Raw genomic sequence first — 24,159 nt, forward strand, 5'->3', positions numbered from 1 at the left:
CGCGTGCCCCCAACCCACCGCAGCTCCGCTCGGCTGCAGCAGCGCGGCGCTGGACTCAGGTGGTGAGTTTGGGGGCTGCAGGGCGGGCGGCAGGCTGTCCGCACCGGGCGGCTGTGGGAAGGCTGGCATTGCCTCACTGGGGACGTTCTTGCTTTTCCAGCGGCGACAGCGAGCGCAGACGTGGCGGAGGACGTTGCTGATCTGCTCCCGTGGATCAGCGGTGAGTCTGTGGTCTGCAGAGGGGGCGGGTGGGCGTCCACACCGAGGGGGGGTGGGAAAGCTGGCATTGCCCCTGCGGGGATCTTCTTGCTCTTTCCAGAACTGACATCCAACGCAGGCATCCTGGTCGACACCTCGGAGATCGATGATGTGCTGGCGTGGCTCAGCAACGGTGAGTTGAGGGGCTGCAGAGCAGGCGGGGATGTCTGCACCGAGGGGCTGTGGGAAAGCTGGCCCTGACCCTTGGGGATTTCCTTCCTTCTCCAGAAGGGACCCCCAGCTCAGCCGTTCCAGGGGACAAGGACATCGACAGTCTGCTCACCTGGATGGCTGGTGAGTGCAGGGGCCGCAGTGGCGGCGGGCGGATGTCCGCCCCGAGTGGCTGTGGGAAGGCTGCCGTCATCGTTTTGGGGGTTTTTGCTTTTCCAGAAGCGTCGAGTTGCCCGGAGGTCCCCCAGCCGCCACTGCCAGCCGTCCCCAGCAGCCTCAGCACCTCTCCTGCCGTCGGAGCGGCCCCCGACCTTCCCACGAGCGGCGGGCAGCTCGGCAGAGAGGCGCAGGCTGTCGCCGGGCCCCTCGGGGAGCCGTTCTCAGGGCAGCCGGCATCCTCTGAGTCGCGGCTCCGCGGGCACCTGATGGAGGAGGCGCGGCAGAGGCAGCCCCGGGTGCTTCTCAGCCGCCTTGCGCTGCCGACCCACCTGGACGCTCGCGTGCCTCCTTCGGCCCAGACCGCACGGCTGATGGAGGAGGCGAAGCAGAGGCAGCCCCGGGTGCTTCTCAGCCGCCTGGCGCTGCCGACCCACCTGGATGCTCGCGTGCCTCCTTCGGCCCAGACTGCACGGCTGATGGAGGAGGCGAAGCAGAGGCAGCCCCGGGTGCTTCTCGCCCGCCTGGCGCTGCCGCCCGGCTGTACCTCCTTCCGCGTGCCGGACGGCCGCCGCCAGGGTGGCATCGAGCCGGCCGAGTGCCCGGCGCCCGCCCGCAGCGCCAGGAAAGGCAGGAGCAGAGGGCGCGAGCAGCGCAAGGACAGCGTCCCGGCCGGGAAGAGGAAGCTGCCCCCGGGCCACGACGCTCCGCGGCACAAACGGCGGCGCTAGGCGAGGCCGGCCGGGCTCAGCCTCAGCGGGAGCGGCTGCGGAAAGCGGCCCGCAAAGAAGGCGCAGCTGAGGCGCGGCCACGGCCCGCAAATGAGGCTCCCTGCAGCCCCGGGCTCCTCGCCGGCCCCTGCGGCACAGAGAGCAGCGGCGGTGCTGCAGGGGCACCGGCACCGGCCCCAGCGCTGCCCCTCCAAACCTGGGCTGTCCACCGACGTCATCTCGGACTGCTCCATTATCTGACACGATGTTCAATTAGGTTACACTGCATTAAATTATTAAAGGTTTTATATTCACTTTCCTACGCCTCCGCTTGCAGTCATTCACGCAGCACTAAACCCCCCCAGAGCCCAGTGCCCACCTGCAGGGCAGCACAGAGGGCCGTGTCCCAGGACTGCCCCCACCGGCCTCATCCCTCCCCTCCGATGTCCCCTGCCCTCCTCAGGCAGCACTGGGTGGCAATGTAGGGATGGGGAATGGCTGCCCTCCAGTCACTGTCTCCCCAGTCAGCACCATCCCCTCCATCTCTGTTCCAGCAGGAGAAACGCACACCTCCATACAGCCACAAACACGGGGAGTGGGGCAGTAAATCCCCCCTGTAAGGGCACAGCACATCCCTGACTGCCTCATGAGACTGAATTAATACAAGCCTATGGGCCGGATGGCTGCATCCCAGGGCTCTGGAGAAGCTGGCTGAGGCGGTCGCTGAGCCTCTCTCCATCCTATCTGAGAAGTCGTGGCTGTCAGGTGAGGTCCCGGATGACTGCAGGAAGGGTCAGGTCGCTGCCACGGACAAGAAAGGGATCAAGGAGGACCTGGGGGACGGCAGGTCGGTGAGTCCCACCTCTGTGCCTGGGGGATCACAGCCCAGACCCTCCTGGACGACCTGCTTGACCACACGAGGAATGGCGTGTGATCCGAGACAGCCGGCACGGCTTCACCAGGGGAAGTCAGGCTTGGGCAACCTGGTGGCTTCTGTGCTGGAGTGACGGCGTCGGTGGATGAAGGAAAGGCAAGTGAGGTCATTGAGCTGGACTTGAGCGAGGCCTTGGACGCGGTCCCCCACCACATCCTTGTCTCCAGATCGGAGGGATGTGGATTTGATGGGTGACCGCTCACCCATGGAATAGGAACTGGCTGAAAGGCCGCAGACAGAGGGTGGCGATCAGTGGCTGTGAGTCCAGGCGGAGGCCGGTGACGAGCGGCGTTGCCCAGGGCTGTGCCTTGGGAGTGCTGCTCTGCCACGTCTTCATCACGCCAGCGATGACGGAATCGAGTGCAGCCTCAGCCATTTGCTGACGACACCCAGCTGCGGTCGGCACGGTGGGAGGAAGGGATGCCATTCAGAGGGACCCCGAGGAGCTGGAAAGGAGGCCCGGGTGAACCCGGTGAGGTTCAGCATGGCAAAGTGCAAAGCTCCTGCAGAAGCTGGCTGCCTGTGGCTTGGACAGGTGCCCTCTTGGCTGGGTAAGGAACTGGCTGGAGGGCCGGGCCCAGAGAGGGGTGGTGAACGGAGCCAAATGCAGCTGGCAACCAGCGGTGTCCCCCAGGGGTCGGTGCCGGGCCAGTCCTCTTGCATGTCTTTCTTGGAGACCTGGCTGAGGGCACTGAGTGCACCCTAGGAAGTCTGCGGGTGGCACCAAGTCGGCTGGAAGTGCGGATCTGCATCTGCCTGGGGGCAGCGAGGCCCTGCAGAGGGATCTGGGCAGGCTGGACGGCTGGGCTGAAGCCAATGGGGTGAGGTTCAACAAGGCCAAGTGCCGGCTCCTGCGCTTTGGCCACAACAACCCCAGGCGACGCTGCAGGCTTGGGGATGATGGCTGGAAGACTGCGGTGAGGAAATGGAGCTGGGGGGGCTGATTGGTGCTCGGCTGAACACGAGCCAGCGGTGTGCGCGGGTGGCCAAGAAGGCCAATGGCAGCCTGGCCTGCATCAGAAGCAGCGTTGCCAGCAGGAGCAGGGCAGTGATTCTACTTCTGTGCTCAGCTCTGGTGAGGCTGCACCTCGAGTGCTGTGTCCAGTTTTGGGCCCCTCAGTGCAAGAAAGACATCGAGGCCCTGGCGTGGGTTGAAAGAAGGGCAGCAAAGCTGTGAGGGGTCTGGAGCCCAGGGCTGATGAGGAGCGGCTGAGGGAGCTGGGGTTGTTCAGTGTGGAGAAGAGCAGGCTCAGGGGAGACCTCACTGCACCCCACAGCTTCCTGAAGGGAGGTTGAGGTGAGGAGGGGTTTGGCCTCTTCTCCCAGGCGACAACCGGGACCCGAGGAAACGGCCGCAAGTTGTAGCAGAGGAGGTTTGGGTTAGATGAGGAAAAGCTTTTTCTCTCGACAGCAGTCAGGCATGGAATGGCTGCCAGGGAGGTGGTGGAGTCGCCGTCCTGGCAGCGTTCAACAGGAGTCTGGATGAGGAGCAGCGAGATGTGGTTTACTGCTGGTGGTAGCAGTGGGGATGGGCAACCAGGCGGTTGCACAGGATGATCTTGCAGGTTCCAACCTTGGGATTCTATGATTCTATGGTTCTATGATTCTATGACAGGGGGCCCAGGGCAGGACTGGTGGCCCTGGGAGGCTGTTGAGGGCCGCAGAAAGCACTGGGCACGTGTGGAGCACTGGGTGAGTGCTGGGCTCCCAGCTCAAGGCAGACTGTCCTGTGCCAGCGCTGCAGGGAAGCTGCTCTGGGGGCAGGTTGTACTGCGGGCATCTCCAGAGCTCCCTTCCAGCCCCTGTGCTTTGTGACAGGCGGATGTGTGAAGGGAGGCAGCCAGCAGTGGGAGTTTGGTGGCTTTCAGAGTCCAAGCACCGCAGCCCTGCGATGCCACTGGGAGTTTGAGTGCCGTCAGCCACGTCCCTGCCTTCGTCTCCATTCCCTGCAATGGGAGCTGAGTCGGGTGCACCCGCAGGGATGGGGCGCCCACGGCCACTGTGGGCAGCAGTGCCAGGGCCTCAGCTCCCCCTGGGATGAACTTCCCTGACCTCGAATCCCAATCCCCCCCTTCACGTTAAAACCATTCCCTTGGTCCCATCACCACCCGGACACGAAAAAAGTTCTTTTCCATCACGTTTATCATCTCCACTGAGACAACGGAAGGCCACAGCGAGCAGCCACAGCAAGTGCTGGGGACGGGGCAGGCGCAGAGCCGTGCTGTGACAGTGTCACAGAGAGTTCTTGTGAGCTCAGGGAGAGGGGCTGACCTCAGCGGTGACGGAACCCCCCGCTGCCACTCTCGAGCTCCCTTGGCAGGTAAGGCAGCAGGCTGCTCTGCTCCTGGCACTGCGGCCCTCCGGCTGCTCCCAGTGCCCCACATCTCACCCAGCGCCCATTTGGGCATTTCCCCACAGAGAGAATCCCTTCACGGACGCTGACGGTGCTTGCGACACCCGACGCCGCTTTCTTTGGATTGTTTGTGCCACCACCGGCCTGCTGCAATGCAGCCCACCTTTGGCAACGCAGCAGTGCCGGTGACACTGCAACCCCTCTACGTCCCCGTTGTCACCCACGTGGTGCCTCAGGTCTGGCCTGGGGTGCCCCGTGTCCGGGGACAGGGAGCGCAGCTCCCACCCGGGGGGCCGCCTCCATCTGTGCGTCAGCTCCCACCTTGGGGACTGCACCCAGGGACGGCTCCCCCCGCGGCCCCTGCCCACCGCTGGGGACATCCCCTGCAGGCAGGGACACCGCAGCCCCCGCAGCCGATGGGGCTGTGGCCTGGGGCCGTGTTCCACGCGCAGCCCCCGCAGCCCGCAGGCGGCTGCCCGCTGCAGGACCCCCATCGCCGCGTCCTTCCGCCGGCACCTCCAGCGCAGCAGCAGGGGCTCCCCGCGCCCTGCACCCTGCCCGCCAGCTGGCAGCAGGCGGCGGGGCCCTTTGCAGATGCCGTGGTGCTCACGGAGGGCCAGGGGCACCCAGCGCCCACCGACGCGTGCCCCCAACCCACCGCAGCTCCGCTCGGCTGCAGCAGCGCGGCGCTGGACTCAGGTGGTGAGTTTGGGGGCTGCAGGGCGGGCGGCAGGCTGTCCGCACCGGGCGGCTGTGGGAAGGCTGGCATTGCCTCACTGGGGACGTTCTTGCTTTTCCAGCGGCGACAGCGAGCGCAGACGTGGCGGAGGACGTTGCTGATCTGCTCCCGTGGATCAGCGGTGAGTCTGTGGTCTGCAGAGGGGGCGGGTGGGCGTCCGCACCGAGGGGGGGGTGGGAAAGCTGGCATTGCCCCTGTGGGGATCTTCTTGCTCTTTCCAGAACTGACATCCAACGCAGGCATCCCGGTCGACACCTCGGAGATCGATGATGTGCTGGCGTGGCTCAGCAACGGTGAGTTGAGGGGCTGCAGAGCAGGCGGGGATGTCTGCACCGAGGGGCTGTGGGAAAGCTGGCCCTGACCCTTGGGGATTTCCTTCCTTCTCCAGAAGGGACCCCCAGCTCAGCTGTTCCAGGGGACAAGGACATCGACAGTCTGCTCACCTGGATGGCTGGTGAGTGCAGGGGCCGCAGTGGCGGCGGGCGGATGTCCGCCCCGAGTGGCTGTGGGAAGGCTGCCGTCATCGTTTTGGGGGTTTTTGCTTTTCCAGAAGCGTCGAGTTGCCCGGAGGTCCCCCAGCCGCCACTGCCAGCCGTCCCCAGCAGCCTCAGCACCTCTCCTGCCGTCGGAGCGGCCCCCGACCTTCCCACGAGCGGCGGGCAGCTCGGCAGAGAGGCGCAGGCTGTCGCCGGGCCCCTCGGGGAGCCGTTCTCAGGGCAGCCGGCATCCTCTGAGTCGCGGCTCCGCGGGCACCTGATGGAGGAGGCGCGGCAGAGGCAGCCCCGGGTGCTTCTCAGCCGCCTGGCGCTGCCGACCCACCTGGATGCTCGCGTGCCTCCTTCGGCCCAGACCGCACGGCTGATGGAGGAGGCGAAGCAGAGGCAGCCCCGGGTGCTTCTCAGCCGCCTGGCGCTGCCGACCCCCCTGGATGCTCGCGTGCCTCCTTCGGCCCAGACCGCACTGCTGATGGAGGAGGCGAAGCAGAGGCAGCCCCGGGTGCTTCTCGCCCGCCTGGCGCTGCCGCCCGGCTGCACCTCCTGCCGCGTGCCGGACATTCGCCGCCAGGGTGGCACCGAGCCGGCCGAGTGCCCGGCGCCCGCCCGCAGCGCCAGGAAAGGCAGGAGCAGAGGGTGCGAGCAGCGCAAGGACAGCGTCCCGGCCGGGAAGAGGAAGCTGCCCCCGGGCCACGACGCTCCGCGGCACAAACGGCGGCGCTAGGCGAGGCCGGCCGGGCTCAGCCTCAGCGGGAGCGGCTGCGGAAAGCGGCCCGCAAAGAAGGCGCAGCTGATGCGCGGCCACGGCCCGCAAATGAGGCTCCCTGCAGCCCCGGGCTCCTCGCCGGCCCCTGCGGCACAGAGAGCAGCGGCGGTGCTGCAGGGGCACCGGCACCGGCCCCAGCGCTGCCCCTCCAAACCTGGGCTGTCCACCGATGTCATTTCGGACTGCTCCATTACCTTACACGATGTTCAATTAGGTTACATTGCATTAAATTATTAAAGGTTTTATATTCACTTTCTTACGCCTCCACTTGCAGTCATTCACGCAGCACTAAACCCCCCCAGAGCCCAGTGCCCACCTGCAGGGCAGCACAGAGGGCCGTGTCCCAGGACTGCCCCCAGCAGCCCCATCCCTCCCTTCCGATGTCCCCTGCCCTCCTCAGTCAGCACTACCTGGGGAATGCTTGGCGTGGGATTCTGGCAGAGCTGGGGCGGCTCAGCCTGCAGAACAGGAGGCTCAGGGAGATCCCGGCACGGCCATCGGTCCCTGCAGGGAGATGCAAAGAGGATGGAGCCAGGCTGCGCCCGGCGGTGCCCAGCAGCGGGACCGGAGGCTCAGGCTGCAGCACAGCAGGTTTCCCTGTTTGGTTGAGTACCTCGAGGTGGCAGCAGGACCCCCAACAACGGAAACGTCTGCCTCCAGAGCCCCTTGTATGGCTGGGATATGATGGAGGGTGTAATAAACATAAAACATGCACAGGGCGTATGATTATCGTGACACAGGGATGACATTTACATATGTCCTTTCTGTTATATTGCCAGATAGTATTTCAGTGTTAAGGAGATATGAATCACTGAAGAGTATTCTATTGTAGTATAAGCCTAACAGGGCACTGTCCTGTAATAACACACAGAGTGAGCCTTACATGTTATCATTCAGTTTAGTTACCTAAAGCAAAGCAAAACATAGAAAACAAACAAACACAACAGCCCCTCTCCTCTCCTCTCTTCTCCTCTCCTCTCCTCTCCTCTCCTCTCTTCTCCTCTCCTCTCCTCTCCTCTCCTCTCCTCTCCTCTCCTCTCCTCTCCTCTCCTCTCCTCTCCTCTCCTCTCCTCTCCTCTCCTCTCCTCTCCTCTCCTCTCCTCTCCTCTCCTCTCCTCTCCTCTCCTCTCCTCTCCTCTCCTCTCCTCTCCTCTCCTCTCCTCTCCTCTCCTCTCCTCTCCTCTCCTCTCCTCTCCTCTCCTCTCCTCTCCTCTCCTCTCCTCTCCTCTCCTCTCCTCTCCTCTCCTCTCCTCTCCTCTCCTCTCCTCCTCTTCCTTCGCAAACTGCACAGTGGTTTTATGGAAAACAATTGGTTAAACTGCTAACCCAAACTCCTATTTTGTATAATTATGAGATGTACTGTAAGTCCAGAAAGAAAATCCCTACTCCAGAGACACACAAAACCACGGAGCATTTGTGCTGCTCCTTTAAAGACGAGCATTTCCAAAAGAGGGCACCAGATACACGCTTTTAAACTGCATTCCTGCTGCTTTCTTGAGCCTATTTCCCTCTCTTCTCCACACAATTTCCTCCAAGACAGATACGGACCGCCCTCAATAGAAAGTTCACACATTTTGGCTGTCATATGTTGTGCTTTTCGACACCAAAACTTGCCTTATCTTTGTGCTGGAATAATCTCTTTTTTATTGAAGGTTGGCTGCATGGTGGGGAATCATCGATGTTTCACCTTGTTATCGTGTTCACAGCCACAGCTGAGCAGCATAGAAATGGTTTTACTGCTGGGTTCTGGGCCAGGGAGGGGATGTCTGTTGCCAAACGGGAAGCAGGGGCTGGACTGGGATGAGGTGCCATCCCAGTGTCACAGCTCATCCGCACTCGGAGCGTTGGCTCCTGCTCCCAGGGATGCATTGCTCTGTGTGATGCTAGGAGTGGGGACACGGCAGGGTTAAATGTGGCCTTCCACTCCAGGCCGTTTCCTTTTACCTCTTGGTCAAAGAGAACTGTGCAGTCCCAGAGGATTTGGTCTAGTTGAACATGACAGACCCAAATCATCTGTGGACTGACCAAAGCTCTGCAGGAAACCCCGTGGTTTGCTCCCCTTTGCTCTCTCGCCCTCCGTAAACAAGTCTGGTGACAGCTGAGCTTTGCCAGGCTCTGGGCCAACTCTGTACCAGATTCCCATCCCACATTTTTGTCTTAAGTCAGGTGTGTTTTGTCCTTTCCTCTGCTCATCTTGCAGCAGCCACGGCACCGAGCGCAGGAAAAGGCCCTCCAGGAGTGCTGCACTGAGAGTCAGGGCTCAGCATCTGGGTCAAAGCCTCCTGAGATCATGCATCTGAAGAAACACAGCAAAACAACTCTGCCCATCACAGGACAGGAGGGGATGCAGGGAAACGAACCTCACTCCTCTGATTAGATCTACACCTCGTGCCCACATCGGCTCAGAGCTGGGAGCGGAACGCTGTTCTGCTCTTCTGCTGCCTCAGCAATGGTGCAGAGGTTCGTGGATACCACCGTGGCCCTGCTGCTCCAGCTGACATCCTCTATCCTTCTAAATAGGAGCAGCTTGTGTGCAAGAGGCTGTTTTCACTGCACCCGAATTCATTCATCTGCCCAGAACTAACGGCAGAGGCATAAAGAAACGCGTTTCATCTCGCCCTGGGCGCCGTGCAGCCCCACTGAGCGCTTTCCTCTGAGCATTGATGCAGTATTTTTGCATGCATGTGAAATCAAATGCCAGGAGAACACAGGAAAGAAAAAAAAGTGAGTTAAGTTTCCTTTGAGAAAAGGAGAGAGAAGGGACCCCTTTTCCCCGAGCTGCCATTGATTTACTGCGAGGAGAGTTTTAATCGAGCCCTTGTACGTTGAAGCCCTAAGTCATTAGAGGAGAGCAGGGACAGGCTGATGACTTGCTGACACCCTGAGCTTTCAATGGTATTGGTAGAAAATGTGGCATTGAAGGAGGGTTCTTTTCTGGGGGGGGAGTGTGAGTATTTTTTTTTTTCCAGGCATCACTGCACTGCCAGATAATGTCAGATGGCAGAGAACAATGCGAATTCCCATAGAGATCTATAAATAACAGCCATAAACGTGCCTCATAAATTACTCAAAGGGTTGTTTTCTCCCACCCACATTCCCTCCCTCACATTCAAATTCAATTTCACTCATCCAGTTCCTTACCCTGAGCTGCTGCATAGGAAGCTTGGGTAGAAATCTCTGAGCAATCAGGGCAGGTCAGGGCTGGGGCTCTGCAGTGCAGATTTCCAGTGCTGCCAGGAGGGTTCCACCTAAGGCCAGGTCCTCATGATGTGTGTCCAAAAGAGTTGTAGAGTTGTAGAATCTTAAAAGTTGGGAAAGACCACCAAGATGAAGCCCATCCAACAACCCATCCCCATCATTTCCACTCATAGGATCATTAAGGTTGGAAAAAGTCTTCAGGATTAATCAGTCCAGCCATCAACTCATTCCCACCTGTGGGATCCCACAGGGTCGTTGAATCATTAGGGCTGGAAAAGACCTCCAAGGTCATCCAATCCAACTGCCAACCCATCACCACCATGCCTGCTAAGCCACAACCCTAAGTGTCACACTGGGGGCATCTGAGAGGCCCTGGGGGACAACCAAAGTGACATGAGGCTGCCCTGGGACATGGAGACACTTGAGATGCATCAGGGACATCCCAGAAGATGACAGAATCATACAGAATCACAGAATGGCCAGGGTTGGAAGGGACCTCAAGGGTCATGAATCCCCAACCCCCTGCCACACGCAGGGCCACCAACCTCCCCATTTCACAGCAGCCCAGGCTGCCCAGGGCCCCATCCAACCAGGCCTTGAACACCTCCAGGGATGGATGGGGCATCACAGCCTCTCTGGGCAGCTGTTCCAGCACCTCACCACTCTCATAGCAAAGAACTTCCCCCTGACATCCAACCTCAATCTCCCCTCCCTCTACTTAAAACCATTTCCCCTTGTCCTGCTGTCATCTCCCCTTTCCAAGAGCTGATACCCTCCTTTTTTGTAGGCTCCTTTTTGGTGCTGAAAGGCTACAATGAGGTCACCCCACAGCCTTCTTTTCTCCAGGCTGAACAGGGATGTCCAAGGAGACATGAAGATGTAAGGGGAGCCACAGACATGTTTTGGGGACTATGGGGACATTTGAACATTTCTAGGGATATCAAAGGGTCACCAGGAATGTCCAAGGGGACATGGGACCACCTGAAGGGACCCAGGGCCACCTGAGGGCTCTCCATGACCATACCCTGCCCATCTGTGATTTTCACCACTGGTGAGGGTTTGAACTGAAACACAAGCCACAGTGCACCTGGGTCATACAGAAAACCCATGGCATGGCAAAGGCTTTTGTTTTTCCCTTCAACAGTGCTTTGGTTTTGTGAAGATCCTGCAGGGAGGGAGTATTTCTGGTGTAGGCTGTGCTTTTGAGGAGGAGAGACAGAAGGCTGAAGACATACAGAACACAGAGAGACAGTGGAAGGGAAAGGTCACATCCAGCATCACAGAACAACTCGGTGCTGCAGCCAGAGGTTCAGAGAGCCCGTGTCTGCAATACAGAGCCCAGCTTTGCAATATAGAAAGCTTGTCTTTGCAACAGAGAGCCTGTCTTTGCAATACAGAGCCTGCCTTTGCTAAGCAGCATAGTCCCAAAAGGCATAAACTAGTCAAATGTGAGGAGTGCGATGGTAGATGCTGCCTGTGTCTGTGCATACACCTAAAACCTTGGGAAAGGCAGTTCTTGTCCACGTATGCTGAAGCCAAGGTGCCTCTGGTGCAGCCATGCTTGGCTCCAAGTGATCTCTGCTTATATGTAAACACTGCCACATAGAAAAGTGATTAATTGACAGATTAATTGTCTGACCCCAAAAGGGACTGTGATGAAAGATGAGCTTGGCCAAGGATTTACAGCTCAGGCTCCCTATTGCCATAGCAGGACAGAGTCAGGCGAGGTTATTATGCTGAGTGTTGATGGCAGGGTGAAAGCCTCTCCATCACCTCTCACTGTTGATGCCTCTGCCCTAGCTGTGAAATGGCACCTCCTGTTCAGCTGCTGCTTCTGATTAAAGCAGAAGGGGAATAGGATGGGGCAGAGAGGAAAAGCCAGCGGATGAGCACAAGCAGCATGGAGAAGAGGAAGGGTGCAACGTTCAGCTTCCCAGAGAGATAAAAGGTGCTGGGCTTTGTTCCTCTGATGGCTGCCCTTTGGAATGAGAGCCACTATCTTTGCCCAGCACAGAGTCTGTGTTAAGGATGAGTCCTTAGTATGTATTAACATGTACGTGAACATCTAATTAGTATTTACACGATGAGGAACTTACACTCTGGATACCCTGAGGGCAGAACGCTTTGCCCTCGGTCTGAGGCACACAGTGCCATGTGGAGCACGACCAGAAGGAGATGGGTGGAGGAGGTGAGTTTAAAACTGGAGAGGAGAACCTGCGTCAGAACCAGCGGATGGATTGATGTGGGTGACGGTGACCCTGGAGACGCCCAACCCATCCAGATTGGCTGCAGGTTGTTCTTAGGTTTGCAAGATGTGACACACCGCTGCTCCCCAGAGTGCTGGGAGCAGCATTCCAGGAAGCAGACAAGTCCAAGCAGGCTCATTTTCCCCCATTTTTAATGTGAACATGGCACTGGGAGCCAGGCAGGTCACAGTGGGTCTCCTCACCCTGTAGCCTCTCACTGATGCTCTCCTTGTGCCAGGAGCTGTGTGGTTCTCCAGCCCTTATATAGTCTATAGCCCTTATATACTATAAGGTGTCACTTCCCTCGGTGACACCAACATGCTTTGCATGTCCAATAGGTTCAACCAGCTGCTCAGATATGAAACATGTCATGTCCTAGCAAACCTTGGCCCAGAAGGCACACATTCATCTCTATTTCAGGTCTAATTCTGTTTCATTTTAGCAGAGCCGCTCTGGATTTGCACCAAATTCCGATGCCAGTTTTGCTGCTGTGACTCTTCCTGTTTTCACAACGTTCCTGCTCCAGGTTTGGATCCAAGGTGATGAAGCCCACGTCATCCTTGGCAAGAGGTCAGATGAGCTCCATAGGCTGATGATAGAGATCACATTCCGGCTCGCAGCATCTTCCCCTCTGGCTCTGGCTGAGGAATCGTGCTGGGAACCTCAGAGAGAACAAACCAGCTGAAAACAGTTCTGAACAGTTTGCTTCCTCAGTTGGTGAAGGAAGCACCATACTAAAGTTCCCATAGGACCACTTCAGTTCCCATTTGTAAGAGTGGAAAGAGTGGATTTTGTGCTTTATTGCACAAACTGCACAGCCATCACCTTTGTGTCTCAATAGGAAGAATAAGGAAAACAGCCCCAGTGGTTCCACACAGAGCTGAAATACAACCTCAGTGCTGGCTTGTGCCACCACTGGGAGCCTTTTCTCCTACAGATTGTGTAAGGGAGGAAGGATCTGCCCTGCGATGAGCTGCAGAAGTCAGAAATCAGCAAAGGTGCTTCTGGATGTGGTTTAGTGGGCAATATTGTGGTTGGTGAAGGGCTGTACTTGGTGATCTGAGAGGTCTTTTCCAACCTTCATGGCTCTGTGGTTCTTGCCACACTGGCAATGCTTACACTGAAGGCACTTGAAGTGGATGCCATGCCTGTGCCCGTTTCTCGTTCCGGAGGCAACGAGCTCCTTTACTTCATGCCTCTGTTCACCCTTTGTAAAACAGAAATATAATTCTGACCACATTTGTGAGGAGCTTGGAGTTCTCCTGATGAAGCTGCCACACCAGATCTGTGCTATTACGGTAAATATCCTCACTTTTATCCTTGTGGCAGAGACGTTGGTCAGATTGTTCGAAGCAAATAAAATCCCTTGGGCTCAGAATTTATCAGATCCACCACCAGCAGCAAAAAATCTCTGAGCAGAGAGCAGTTCCCTTAACCCTGGCACGGTCCAGCAAACCCTCAGAGCATCCCCAGTGCTGCAATGAAACTGCTGCGGCCTTTCTGGGGAAGCAGCTTTGGGGTTGGCTGGTGGTCAGCCCTGATGAAGGGGGGTGGTGCTGAGTTTTACTGGGCAGCCCCTTCTGATGTGACAACCTATGGAAACATCATCAGCACAACTCTGAGAAAACCCTTCCTCAGCCAGACCCGAATCTGAGGGCAGAAATGAGCAAATAAAGCAGTATTTTTTTCCTGGGACTTGTATTTACAATGTGAGCAACATCCAGCAGAGGGCAAGATTCCCTCATCCAAACTCAAAATCTCTCCTTCCCGCACGGGGATGATCAAAACTCGCTTCAGTCAATGGGAATATTTCCATCCACTTTAATGGGATTTGAATTGGGCTCTTTCAGTATAAAACATCCTAGAAAATTGTTTTATATAAACTTAGAAACAAGGTTTTATAAACTGAGAAAAGCCAACCCCGCGTGCAGACACTGGCATTGGTGCACTTTGGGCTTAGCTGCTACTTGTCAGGCTGATGTTCAACACTCCTTTTATTTAGAATAAGCTTATTTTTTTAATACCCATGTTATGAAAAAGCCACATCAACAGAGGGGAAGAAGCAACCGCGCATCGTCTTTGGTGGGAGTAATACTTGGGCCAAAGCAACACAGAAAAAAAGCCTCCCCAGTAATGTTTGCAAAGCTCTGTCGTGTTTGCTGATGAGAGATTCTATTGAAGCACAATGTGTTTGCTGCAAGTTCTCCCTCCCGCCTGCTGCACGGTCTCCAGGCAAATATCTTTGCCCTTTTGAATAATACGGTGTGGAGTGGAAAGATAAACTCCTGCAATCATCCCTTTCCTCAGCGCGGCTGCGCTGAAGAGACAAACTGCTTCCTTCGGCGCTGCTGCTCGCAGAAAAATGGGCCCTGGTGTGTATGAGAGAAGATGGGAGCCTGAGGATGCCGGGGTTCGGTGCAGAGCCAGCTCCCAAAGGAACTACAGAGACCTCATTTCCGTGGGACAATTTGGCATCTCCAGCCTGTGACAGAGGGGAGGAGGAGGGGCTGTCACCTGCTTGTCACAAATGCCACAAGTAGGAGCGTGCCCCAGTTGTAATACGAGGAGTTGAACCTGATGATCTGTGTGGGCTCCTTCCAGCTCAGAACATCCCGTAATTTTGCGATCCCGTTTCCCCCAGTGCCCTCCCCAATTCCCCCAACATCACTGCCTCCATCCCTGCGTCTTACATCCCATTGCCCCCATCCCAGTGCCCCACACCCCATCATCCCACCCCATCACTCCAATCCCTGCTCCCTCCATCCCACTGCCTCCATCCCTGTTCTTCTCATCCCATCTCCCCCATCCCATTGCTTCCATCCCAGTTCCCCCATCCCGGTGTCCAGCAGTTGGGCTCGAGGATACTTGGAGATCCAAATAGGAATGTTCCATGGTTCTATGATACAAGGATCTGAGAGCACTGCCTGAGTGAGGTTCTCATCCAGCCCGGTCCTACCAAAGGAAAAGGCTTGGAAACACGCTCGGTGCCCTCTGTTCTCTGCTGAGTTTCTTTCAGTCTTCAGCAGTGCCAAAACTTGCACTAACTCTAAAGTTACATCCCTGAAGCACCAGAACAGCTCAGGAACATCTTGAGCAGATAATATTAGCATGTCTCCCAGTTTGGAAGTGCAGTTTCAGGGGAGTGGAAATTCCTATTTTGAGAAAAACCTCTTGACTTCAGGCCTGCCATAGGAGTTGGATGTAGAACTAAGGTAAACTGCAGATGTAGTCATATATCTGTGTTTGCTCCTGGCCAGAAATTATTCATCCATGGGCTTTGGTCGCATGAAGGCATTCCCAGTGACCAGCAGTCACTGTGGAAGGATGCAAGAATGGCTGTAGCCTGGCTTCCAAAGGGAAGAGAATATAGTGTAAACCAGCAGGGAAGGGAAACATCACTCCCATTTTTAAGAAATAGAAAAAGGAAGACCCAGGGGAGGAAAGGGAGACCCTGCATGCTGTGATCCTCATGGCTATGCCTGGGAAGGTCACGGAGAAGATCCTCCTGGAGGAGACATTAAAGCACATGAGGGATGAACAGGTGATCTGAGACAGCCAGCATGGCTTCACCAGGGGCAGGCAGGGCCTTACCCATCTGGAGGCCTTCTGTGATGGAGTGACAGCACTGGTGGACAAGTGAAAGACAACTGATATTGTCTAGCTGGACAACTGCAAGAGATGGGCCCTCACCACATCCTTATCTCTAAATGGAGAGTTATGGGTTCAAAGTGTGGACTGCTCAGGGGATAAGGAATGTTTGGGTGTTTGTAACCAGAGGGCTGTTGGCAGTGGCTCTTTGTGAAGGTGGGGAGGGGTCATGAATGGTGTTCCCCAGGGGTCCATCCTGCGACTGGTGCTCTTTAACATCTTGATGGATGACATCGATGATGGGATTGAGCAAGCTTAATTTGCAAGCTTGCAGATGACACCAAGCTGAGTTGGTGATGCAGTTGATACAGCAGAAGGAAGGGATGCCATTCATGGAGGCCTTGATAAACATGGAAAGCCCTTGTGAACCGAATGAGGTTGAACAAAGCCAAGTGCAAGATGCTGGGGTGGGGCAATCCCAGCTATGTGTACAGATGGAAGAAGAATTCCTTGAGAGCAGCTCTGAAGAAAAGAGCCTGGGGTTTCTGATGGATTAAAAGCTGGCCATGAGGCAGCAGTGTGCTCCTGGGTTGGATGGCCGACATCCACCATCCTGTGCTGCATCAACAGGGGGGTGGCAGCAGGAAGAGGGAAGGGTTTGTCTCTAAATATTGTTTTGTTTTGAAATAATGATTGCTTAGTTAATTCCCTTATGGGTCCAAGCATTTGAGGTTGAACTATCACATTCATTAGACACTCATTTAGTCTTATTAGAAGGCTGTCAGTGATTCATGATGTTGCTTGGCAATCTGTCCTGATGGAGATTTGCTGTCTCCAATTAAAACAAGAATACGTCCCATTTCTAATTTTTCTTCCAGGCACCAACTTCTTCAAATGAAGCAACAGGGCAGAATGGGTCTCAGAGGGATCTCAGCAGTCCCAGAGAGCAGGGAAACGCCACTGCTGTGTCACAGTTTGGACTGGAGCTGCAGGGCTGGGGGCTGCAGGGTGATGTTACGGACACAGACCTGAAACAGGCAGAGTCCTTTTATTTTGGTCATCTTAGAAAAAAGATTTCTGACTTTTTAAAGAATGATTATTATTTTTTAAGGGGACTCTGCTTCTTTGCCTCTGAACAATTCCTGCCTTGCCATTTGCTGGGAAGGTCTCTCTTCTAAATTTAGATCAGATCATTATTCGCTTTTCTAAGAAGTGCTAATATCCCTTAGGTTAAGAATAATTAGATGCTAATTTTCAGAACCTGAAAGGAAATCATACCCCTAATTCAATCCATCATTTAAAGTAAAATAGCTGGTTTAAAAGGCACACATAACTACATTAAACAAAGGTCTAGCCATTCTTTTTTTCCTAAACAAAAATTAACCTCAATACAAATTAAGAGGATACAACGCTAGTTAGATTAATGAGACCAATTAGGCTAATGCACTTCTAAAGCTCCTCCAGCCCCGTGCTGCTTGATTCTCAAGTCTCCAGCATCCATCTTGCAGCTGATGCTGTATCTTCCCATGGTGCTCACAGCCTGCTCTTCTCCCCCACATAACAGCAGGGTACCACTGCTTTCTCTCCCCACCCTTGCTTTCAGGAGCTCTTCTTACCCCAGCTTTGCTTTCAATCCTGCAGAGCTGAGCAGACCACAAGATGGCAAGGCTGTGCCAAACATGCCCGCAAAGTGCTGGGGATGCAACAGGTGTTTATGGGCCAATTTCATGTTTGCCACCTGCTTTGATAGACGCTGAATTGTGTTTTTATAGGCAGCTTCCAGCAAAACAAATGTCCCCAGCATCACGCTTGATGTGAATGCTGGGCTCTGGAGTGCCGAGGCACTTTGCAGCACCAGGGAGGGGTGAATGATTCTCATGACTCTTTTGGAGTCTTTTAATATGCAAAGAGCCATATGTAAATATAGCTGGAGATGAGATTTATATTGCAGTATTTCCTGGTGAAGCCAGCAGACACTCCAGGCAGGTTACAAATGAAACAACAACCCAGGCAAGGCTTGCAATTTAATTTAACTGTCTCTTTTTGGGTATGTGTCATGCATTCAGAATTAGAGAAATGAATTCCCAATCAAATGCTCTTTGGATATGACAACACAGTGAAAAGCATGGAAATGCCTTAAAATAGCCTGCTAACAACCACATGGAACCTATTCTTTTTGGCAAAAGGAGGAGGCAGTTTATGGGTCTGGACTTACTGCTCATAAATAACTACGTATTCCTTTTTCTTAGCATTGGCATGTTTTTGGCTTTTCACATTTGCTGTGCACGTTATAAATTCTCATACAACTATTCAGTGGATGGGAATGCACTGGGTTTTGGGGTGGGCATGAATTTATCCCATCTGAGCTGTCTGAAGCAAGTTCTCTGCTAATATTGCAGTGAAATTCCCCCAGGGCTGGTTGTTCTGAGTCTTCCTGCAGAATCTATTCTGCTTGTTTTACTGATTCCTAAATATTTTTCTAAAGGTGAGTGGCAGCAAATGAGTTTAAGCAAAAAGCAGCTGTGGTTTGTTGCTTCCATGTTCTGCAATGCTTGTTAGCATCTGAAGCTTAAGGGGTGAATAGCAGCTTTGGTGCTGGAGCAGGGGAAGGCAGGAACAGCAGAATTAAATTCAGCTGGTGACTGGTGGTGGTCCTGGGGTTGGTGCTGGGACTGACCCTGCATAATATCTTAATGGTGACCTGGATGAGGGCACTGAGTGCACCCTCAGTAAGTTTGCAGTTGACACCAAGTTGGGAGAAATATTGATCTGCCTGGGGGAAGGAAGGCCCTACAGAGGGACCTGGACAGGATGATTGATGGGCTGAGACCAACGGGATGTGATTCAACAAGACCAAGCGCCAGGCCCTGCACTTTGGTCACAACAACCCCATGCATTGCTGCAGGCTTGGGGCAGAGCGGCTGGAAGGCTGTGGGAAGGAAAGGGATCTGGGGGTGTTGGTCACTGCTCTGCTGAACGTGAGCCAGCAGTGTGCCCAGGTGGCCAAGAAGGCCCTTCACTACCAGAAGGACATCTAGGCATGGAAGTGTGTCCAGAGAAGGGCCTGTGAGGGGTCTGGAGCACAAGTGTTATAGGGAGCAGCTGAGGGAAAAGGGGCAGTTCATATGGAGAAGGGGAGGCTCAGGGGAGACCGCAGTGATCTTTCCAACTCCCTGAAGAGAGGTTGTGGTGAGGCGTGGGTCTGCCTCTGCTTCCAGGTAACAAGCGATGGGATGAGAGGTGATGGCTTCAAGTTGCACCTGAAGAGGTTCAGAGTGGATATTAAGAGCAAATTCTTAGAAAGTGGTCATTGGCACAGGCTGCCCAGGGAGGTGGTTGAGTCACTGTCCCTGGAGGTGTTCAGTGTGGGGATGGACTCCAGTGGGCATGGAGGGATGGGCTGGGGTTGGACCTGGTGTTCATAGAGGTCTTTTCCACCCTTAGTGACTCTATAAACACAACCTGGTGACAGAATGCAGCTCTCAGTACGGGCCACCTTGCAGTAGTGTCTGAACTCTGCACCAATTAATGCAAACTTAAGAGAAATTCTTATGTAGGAAATGTGATTTTGCCGTGATGGCATTCTGAATGACTGGAAGAGAGAATCAGTTTTCCAAGAGTCGAGATAAATGCACGTAACAATGCTTCTTGGAACCAACTTGTCTTCCTTTTTATATGTATCCAAGGAGAGAAATGTTTCTAAACACCAAAACTCACTGGTAATAGTCTTCCTACCAGCCCCCTCCTCCACTGTATCTCTGGATATAGCACTGTTAGTTTGAGATTTCTATGTCTCTCGAGGGAAATGGAGAACATTCCTGAATCTAAAGTAGCATTTTGGAATCCCTGAGCTGGAGTTCAGATGGCACAGCCTCTCTCAAGGATAAATCATGGGAGCTGCCAACATGTGGGATATTTGTTTAATAGGCGTGGGGCCAACAAACATAGATACTGTTTACTTAATTCGCTAATAAATAGTAAATGCTTCATCTCGGACTGGATCTGTGCAATTTTCCAGTAGCAACATGATGATAAAGAAGTGTCCTGGCTGAATGTGGGCAGTGTTAACAAAAATCTGACTTATTGTGAGCTTGCATTTGCTGCCAGCTGCCTCCATCTCAGCAGCTGTGGTGAGAAAAAAAAGGCCAGTGAAGAAGGCACATTAGCTTTATGTCAACACCAAACACGACACAATCAGGATTTTTATTAAAAATTACTATTTAATCGTAAAAACCAACTCAACCCACCAATCAGCGGAAGAAAAACTCTTTGTTGGCTTGAAATCTTGCAGTGGTTCTTGTTTAGCCCAAACAGAGTTTTTCCAATTTTCAACCCTCTGGAGTTGGACTGCTATGGTACAATCTCAGGACTACTGGGAGCCGATCGAGGGAAGGCAATCGCACTGTTGAGGGGATGCACTGCTGCATTCATCCATTCCTCTACATTACCTTCACCAGTTAAGTTAGCATGAAATCTGGACAGAAGCTGGGTCCAGCATTCAGCAGCATGGGTTGGGTCATTATTCCCTAGCTGTACAGGTTCATAGAGGTTCAACCATAGGTTCAACCATATGGGTTGTGACTGATACTGCTTTATGTCATATATGATGGCCTGCTTGTCACTAGGGGCTTCCCTGGAAACCCTGTTTTTTGTGAGATTAAGCCTGTGCTGATGATGAGTGGGAATCTGTGTTGAAGTCAACTAGAGTTGATGTCGTATAGAGATACACCACAGTGATACGCAGACAGGAGGTGACTGCAAATGTGAGTGTGTGGTTGTCCACAGTGAGGAAACAAGCAACAAATGGGTGATTTGATGATGCCCTCTCACACTCCCCTCCCTTTCCTTTCCAACAGGTACATGGAGGACTGAAGAAGCAAGTTAAGAAGCCACATAATGAGACGTGCACTTATTTTGATATACAAGCCCAGGGCAGGTTTTTCTATTTGAAAAGGAATCTTACACAGAGCTCAAGTTTCTAAAATAGGTCTTCAGTTGATAAATTTATGTCACAGGGCTTTATTTTTGTGTCCCACTTAAGTCAAGGAAATAGAAGATGTAGGTCTGGAGAACCATTCACTTGTGCTAATGTAATTACTTGCTGGGTCAAACCATGCTCAGTTTTACACCCAGTGAAGTTAGTGGTTTCAAATATAGGAAACATCCATTTTTTACCTTTTTTTTTTTTTTTTTTCCCCCTCCTTCTTGATGTCTGCCAAAATGTCAGGAAGAAAATGCAAAACAAAAAGCAAACAAACCCAGAAAGCTTCTATCTTTCCTATCTGTCAGGTGCTGTGTTTTCTTGACGACAAAGCAGCAATCACAACAATAAAATCCAATCACAGCAAACTGTAAAATCTGAAAGCTGTGTGGAAGCTTCTGGTGTGGAAGCGTGGCAGTGTGTGTGGGTATGATCCCTGCTCCTTATTTCTTGCTTCTCTCCTGCTGCATACAAGCTAAAGCTGTTATTTCAGCCAAGCTTTTAGGAACTCTTTCATAGGACAAGGGGAAATTGCACTCTGCGAGACAGTGGGTTAACAAATACCTGCTTGGATCTGAGCGTCTTACTGAACAGTAAAATCAGGCTACTTTAAAAAATGATAGCATCAAGCCAAAACAAATTGTGGGGAAAGAACAGCATGCTTTCACGCCGTTGTTTCTCCTGTAATTGCCAGCACAGCATCACACATCACTATAAAATGTCCAAACTCCAACAGCGTTGCCCGCTGCTCTGACCTTTGCTGGCAGCTGGACAACAGGACAACACTGCAGCAGCAGATGATTCGAATTGTAGTGAAATTTCCCACTGTGTCTGAATCTTTGTGAAAAAAAATTCCCTCCTCGAGAGCAACGGAGGAATCTCTCAGGGAGGCGGAGCGGCACAGCGCCATCACAGCTCCCCCAGTTCTTCAATCCTGCATTGAGTGCATCTTTGCATATCGCTGAGCTTAATTATTTCACAAAACTTTATCTCAGCATGGTTTTAAATATAAAAGATGCGATGGGACCCGTGAGGACAGAAGGTGCTGAGAATCCATCGCGGACATCCCAGGAAGCGGAAAGGAGTGGGAAGTTTATCCCAGAGTAAGTGCTGGCAGCTTCTGCCTGATTTCTGCTGTTGTAATGACATGAAACAAACATCAGGTTTTATTTTATTTTTTTTTTCCTGACACGTGTCAGCTTTTCAAAGTCGCTGCTGGCATTTGATGAAGCTCAGCATTCCCGGGACAGTTGGAATAGATCACATCTATTGCAGAGAGGGAATTTAAACACAGTGTGAGTGCTTGGGTTTGGTCAGAAAATCACAATCAAGTCAGGGAAGTAAACCTCTTGTCCAGTGTGTCAGAAAATCTGATTTCTTCCTGGCCTTGTGGCCAGGTTCACAGCAAAGTTTTGTGGCAGAGGAGGGGTCCAGAGCTTCTGTATTAAGAAAGGCTGACGTCTTTCTATGTAACTTTATTTTATACAGCTAAAAAAACCCGCACATTTCCTGGACGATTTTCTTGCCATTGATTAAAAATAACCTCTATTGTCTGGCAGTGGACATACTGCTCACAGGGGCATTTTGCACTGTACGTTATGTAGCTGCATTGATGTCCATCCATCATTTGGTCAGGAATTTCTTCGAGTCCGTACCACTTAAGGACCACATCTGCAATACAAAGTAATGCTCATTCTAAGCCCGAGAGGAAGAGCAAGTCTGCAAAGGGAGCAGATAGCATTTGTTTCTTGTGCCCTTAAAAGCTTTCTCCAGAGATTCCCTGAGACCTTGGGTCAAATTATCAAAGGATTCATTGACAACTGTACTCAGGACCTTCCAAATTCTGAGCATCAGCTTTACTGGGGATCCCTTCTGTTTTCCCTTTAGAAATCATGGAATACAGTCATTCAGCACCACCTACCCCAAAGAGGATTCACATTCTTGGGTTGATGGAGGTAGTTCTCTTAGTGTTTGTGTACGTGGGCTACAGCAAAATGGACTGGATTCCATCTGGGACCTGATGTGTTACTGTAAGCAGGCTGAATAAGCACGGTGAGGACCAGGGACCCAAATGGAATTTTCAGCCTCCTTTCAGATTTTTATGAAGTCTAACTTTTTGCAGTAGAAGCACAATAATTCCTTTATTCTCCTCGTCCCTTACTCCCACTAAAACCACCGAGGTCTTCAGAATCTCTACCCAGTCCTCTACCCAAAGGCTTTGTATTAAGGGAAAGGTCAGGCATATAAATGTTTTGGAGAAGAAAGGGGAAAAAAGCAGACCACTTGTAGCTCCAAAGTGCACATTCCCCCCAATAATTTATTTGTTCACCAAGCAATATTTCACATACATTCATTTTGCAGAAACCACTGGCAGCCAAACGCGAATGACATGCAGGCCAAGTGCTGCTGCAGACAGAAGGAAAAATAAAATACTGTTTCAGCCAAAGGCTGTCTAAGCAAAAAAAAAAACAACAAAAAACCATCCAAACAACAACAACAAAATAACAGCCCCAGCTTGCATACAATTCCCACAGTTGTAAGATAAATACAACTGAGCACTTAACGATATTCAGCACGTTTTCATTGTACCACAGACTAATGATGCTGTGGTTATTAGCAGAGTGGAGCTGCTTTCTAAAGGGAAATCTGATGCAGACTAGATTTAAGGTGTTTTTTCCTTGTTTCTTCAGAAGAAGGGCCAAGTTTTGACAGTTGCAGTGCAGGTCAATACAAGAAGCTCTTGTCCTTTGGTCTGACACACTGAGTAACGGAAAATCAGTTCTGCCTTCCGGTGTAAGCCCTTGGACATTCTGGCTCTGAAAAAGACCTAGAAGTGTTGTGATGCTGAAGCAGAGGATGTTTTTCAGCTTGGATTTGAGCTTGGTATAACAGACAGTAATCCGCGTTAACTCTGAGCATGTCATGCAACTAAAAGACATGTTATTTCCGATGTGATATTTGCTTGCAATAACCAGCCTTTCTTTTTAGCAATTCATTTCCCCGTAGCTATTTTTCCCCTGCTCTGCCAGTATGAGAAATATGCAGCACGCTCTGCCTAGAATGCGTGACATTTTACTTGAATCTCAAATACAAACATTATAACCTCCTCCTGGGAAAGAAGTGATTCAATTACATTTATCAAGCTAGGTGGAGGGAGATCTTTGTTTTAACGCACGACAAACGCTCTTGTAGTGCCTTGGATTTCCATAATGCTGTCATACATTAAACCGTTTGCTTGTGAATACCTTCAAAAAGTAGTTGATGATGTTTTGGATTAGCTCCCTTTCATAGCTGAGAAAGGTCTAGGTTATAAGATGTAGCAGGGAAAAGAAAGGACTAGTCTGGCCAGAGAGCTTCTCCCTGGGAGTCTCGTTGCAATTAGGCAAGAAATAGTGGATAAATTCATTTACAGAATGTGTTAGTTGACTTCTGGGCATAGCTAGGACCTTCCACTTCTGCATGGTGTTAAGAACTTTCCTAGCTGACCACAGCTTGTACATGATGCTCCAGCCATCGTTAACCCTCGGAAAACACAAGGAGTCAAGCAGGGCATTTTGCAAGACTG

General features: G+C 52.6%; 3 protein-coding genes across 9 annotated transcripts in view; 2 read left to right on the forward strand and 1 right to left on the reverse strand.

The window, feature by feature from the left end:
- The window catches only part of LOC125685327 (nascent polypeptide-associated complex subunit alpha, muscle-specific form-like), a 13,650-nt gene extending 6,782 nt beyond the window's left edge, over nt 1-6,868 (forward strand). For 2 of the 6 annotated variants that reach the window (XM_048928299.1, XM_048928304.1), the window contains one exon: nt 6,796-6,868. Coding sequence is in view for 4 of the 6 variants with exons in the window: in XM_048928298.1 (XP_048784255.1) it covers nt 487-1,316 (830 nt within the window). In the remaining 2 variants the exon portion in view is untranslated. Of the gene's footprint in view, nt 1-486; nt 1,607-6,795 lie in introns of those variants that run through there. The other 4 variants (XM_048928301.1, XM_048928300.1, XM_048928298.1 and 1 more) reach the window with 4 other exon arrangements.
- The window catches only part of ANXA4 (annexin A4), a 493,965-nt gene that overhangs the window by 16,726 nt on the left and 453,080 nt on the right, over nt 1-24,159 (reverse strand). The window lies entirely within an intron of this gene.
- On the forward strand, nt 4,509-6,599 carry LOC125685328 (nascent polypeptide-associated complex subunit alpha, muscle-specific form-like). The gene is made up of 5 exons (XM_048928305.1): nt 4,509-5,284; nt 5,383-5,442; nt 5,543-5,614; nt 5,710-5,775; nt 5,872-6,599. Exons 1-5 carry the CDS (start codon nt 4,735-4,737, stop codon nt 6,537-6,539), a joined length of 1,416 nt encoding a protein of 471 aa, XP_048784262.1. The 5' UTR covers nt 4,509-4,734; the 3' UTR covers nt 6,540-6,599.

Source organism: Lagopus muta, chromosome 27 (genome assembly GCF_023343835.1).
Source record: "Lagopus muta isolate bLagMut1 chromosome 27, bLagMut1 primary, whole genome shotgun sequence".
NCBI lineage: Eukaryota > Metazoa > Chordata > Aves > Galliformes > Phasianidae > Lagopus > Lagopus muta.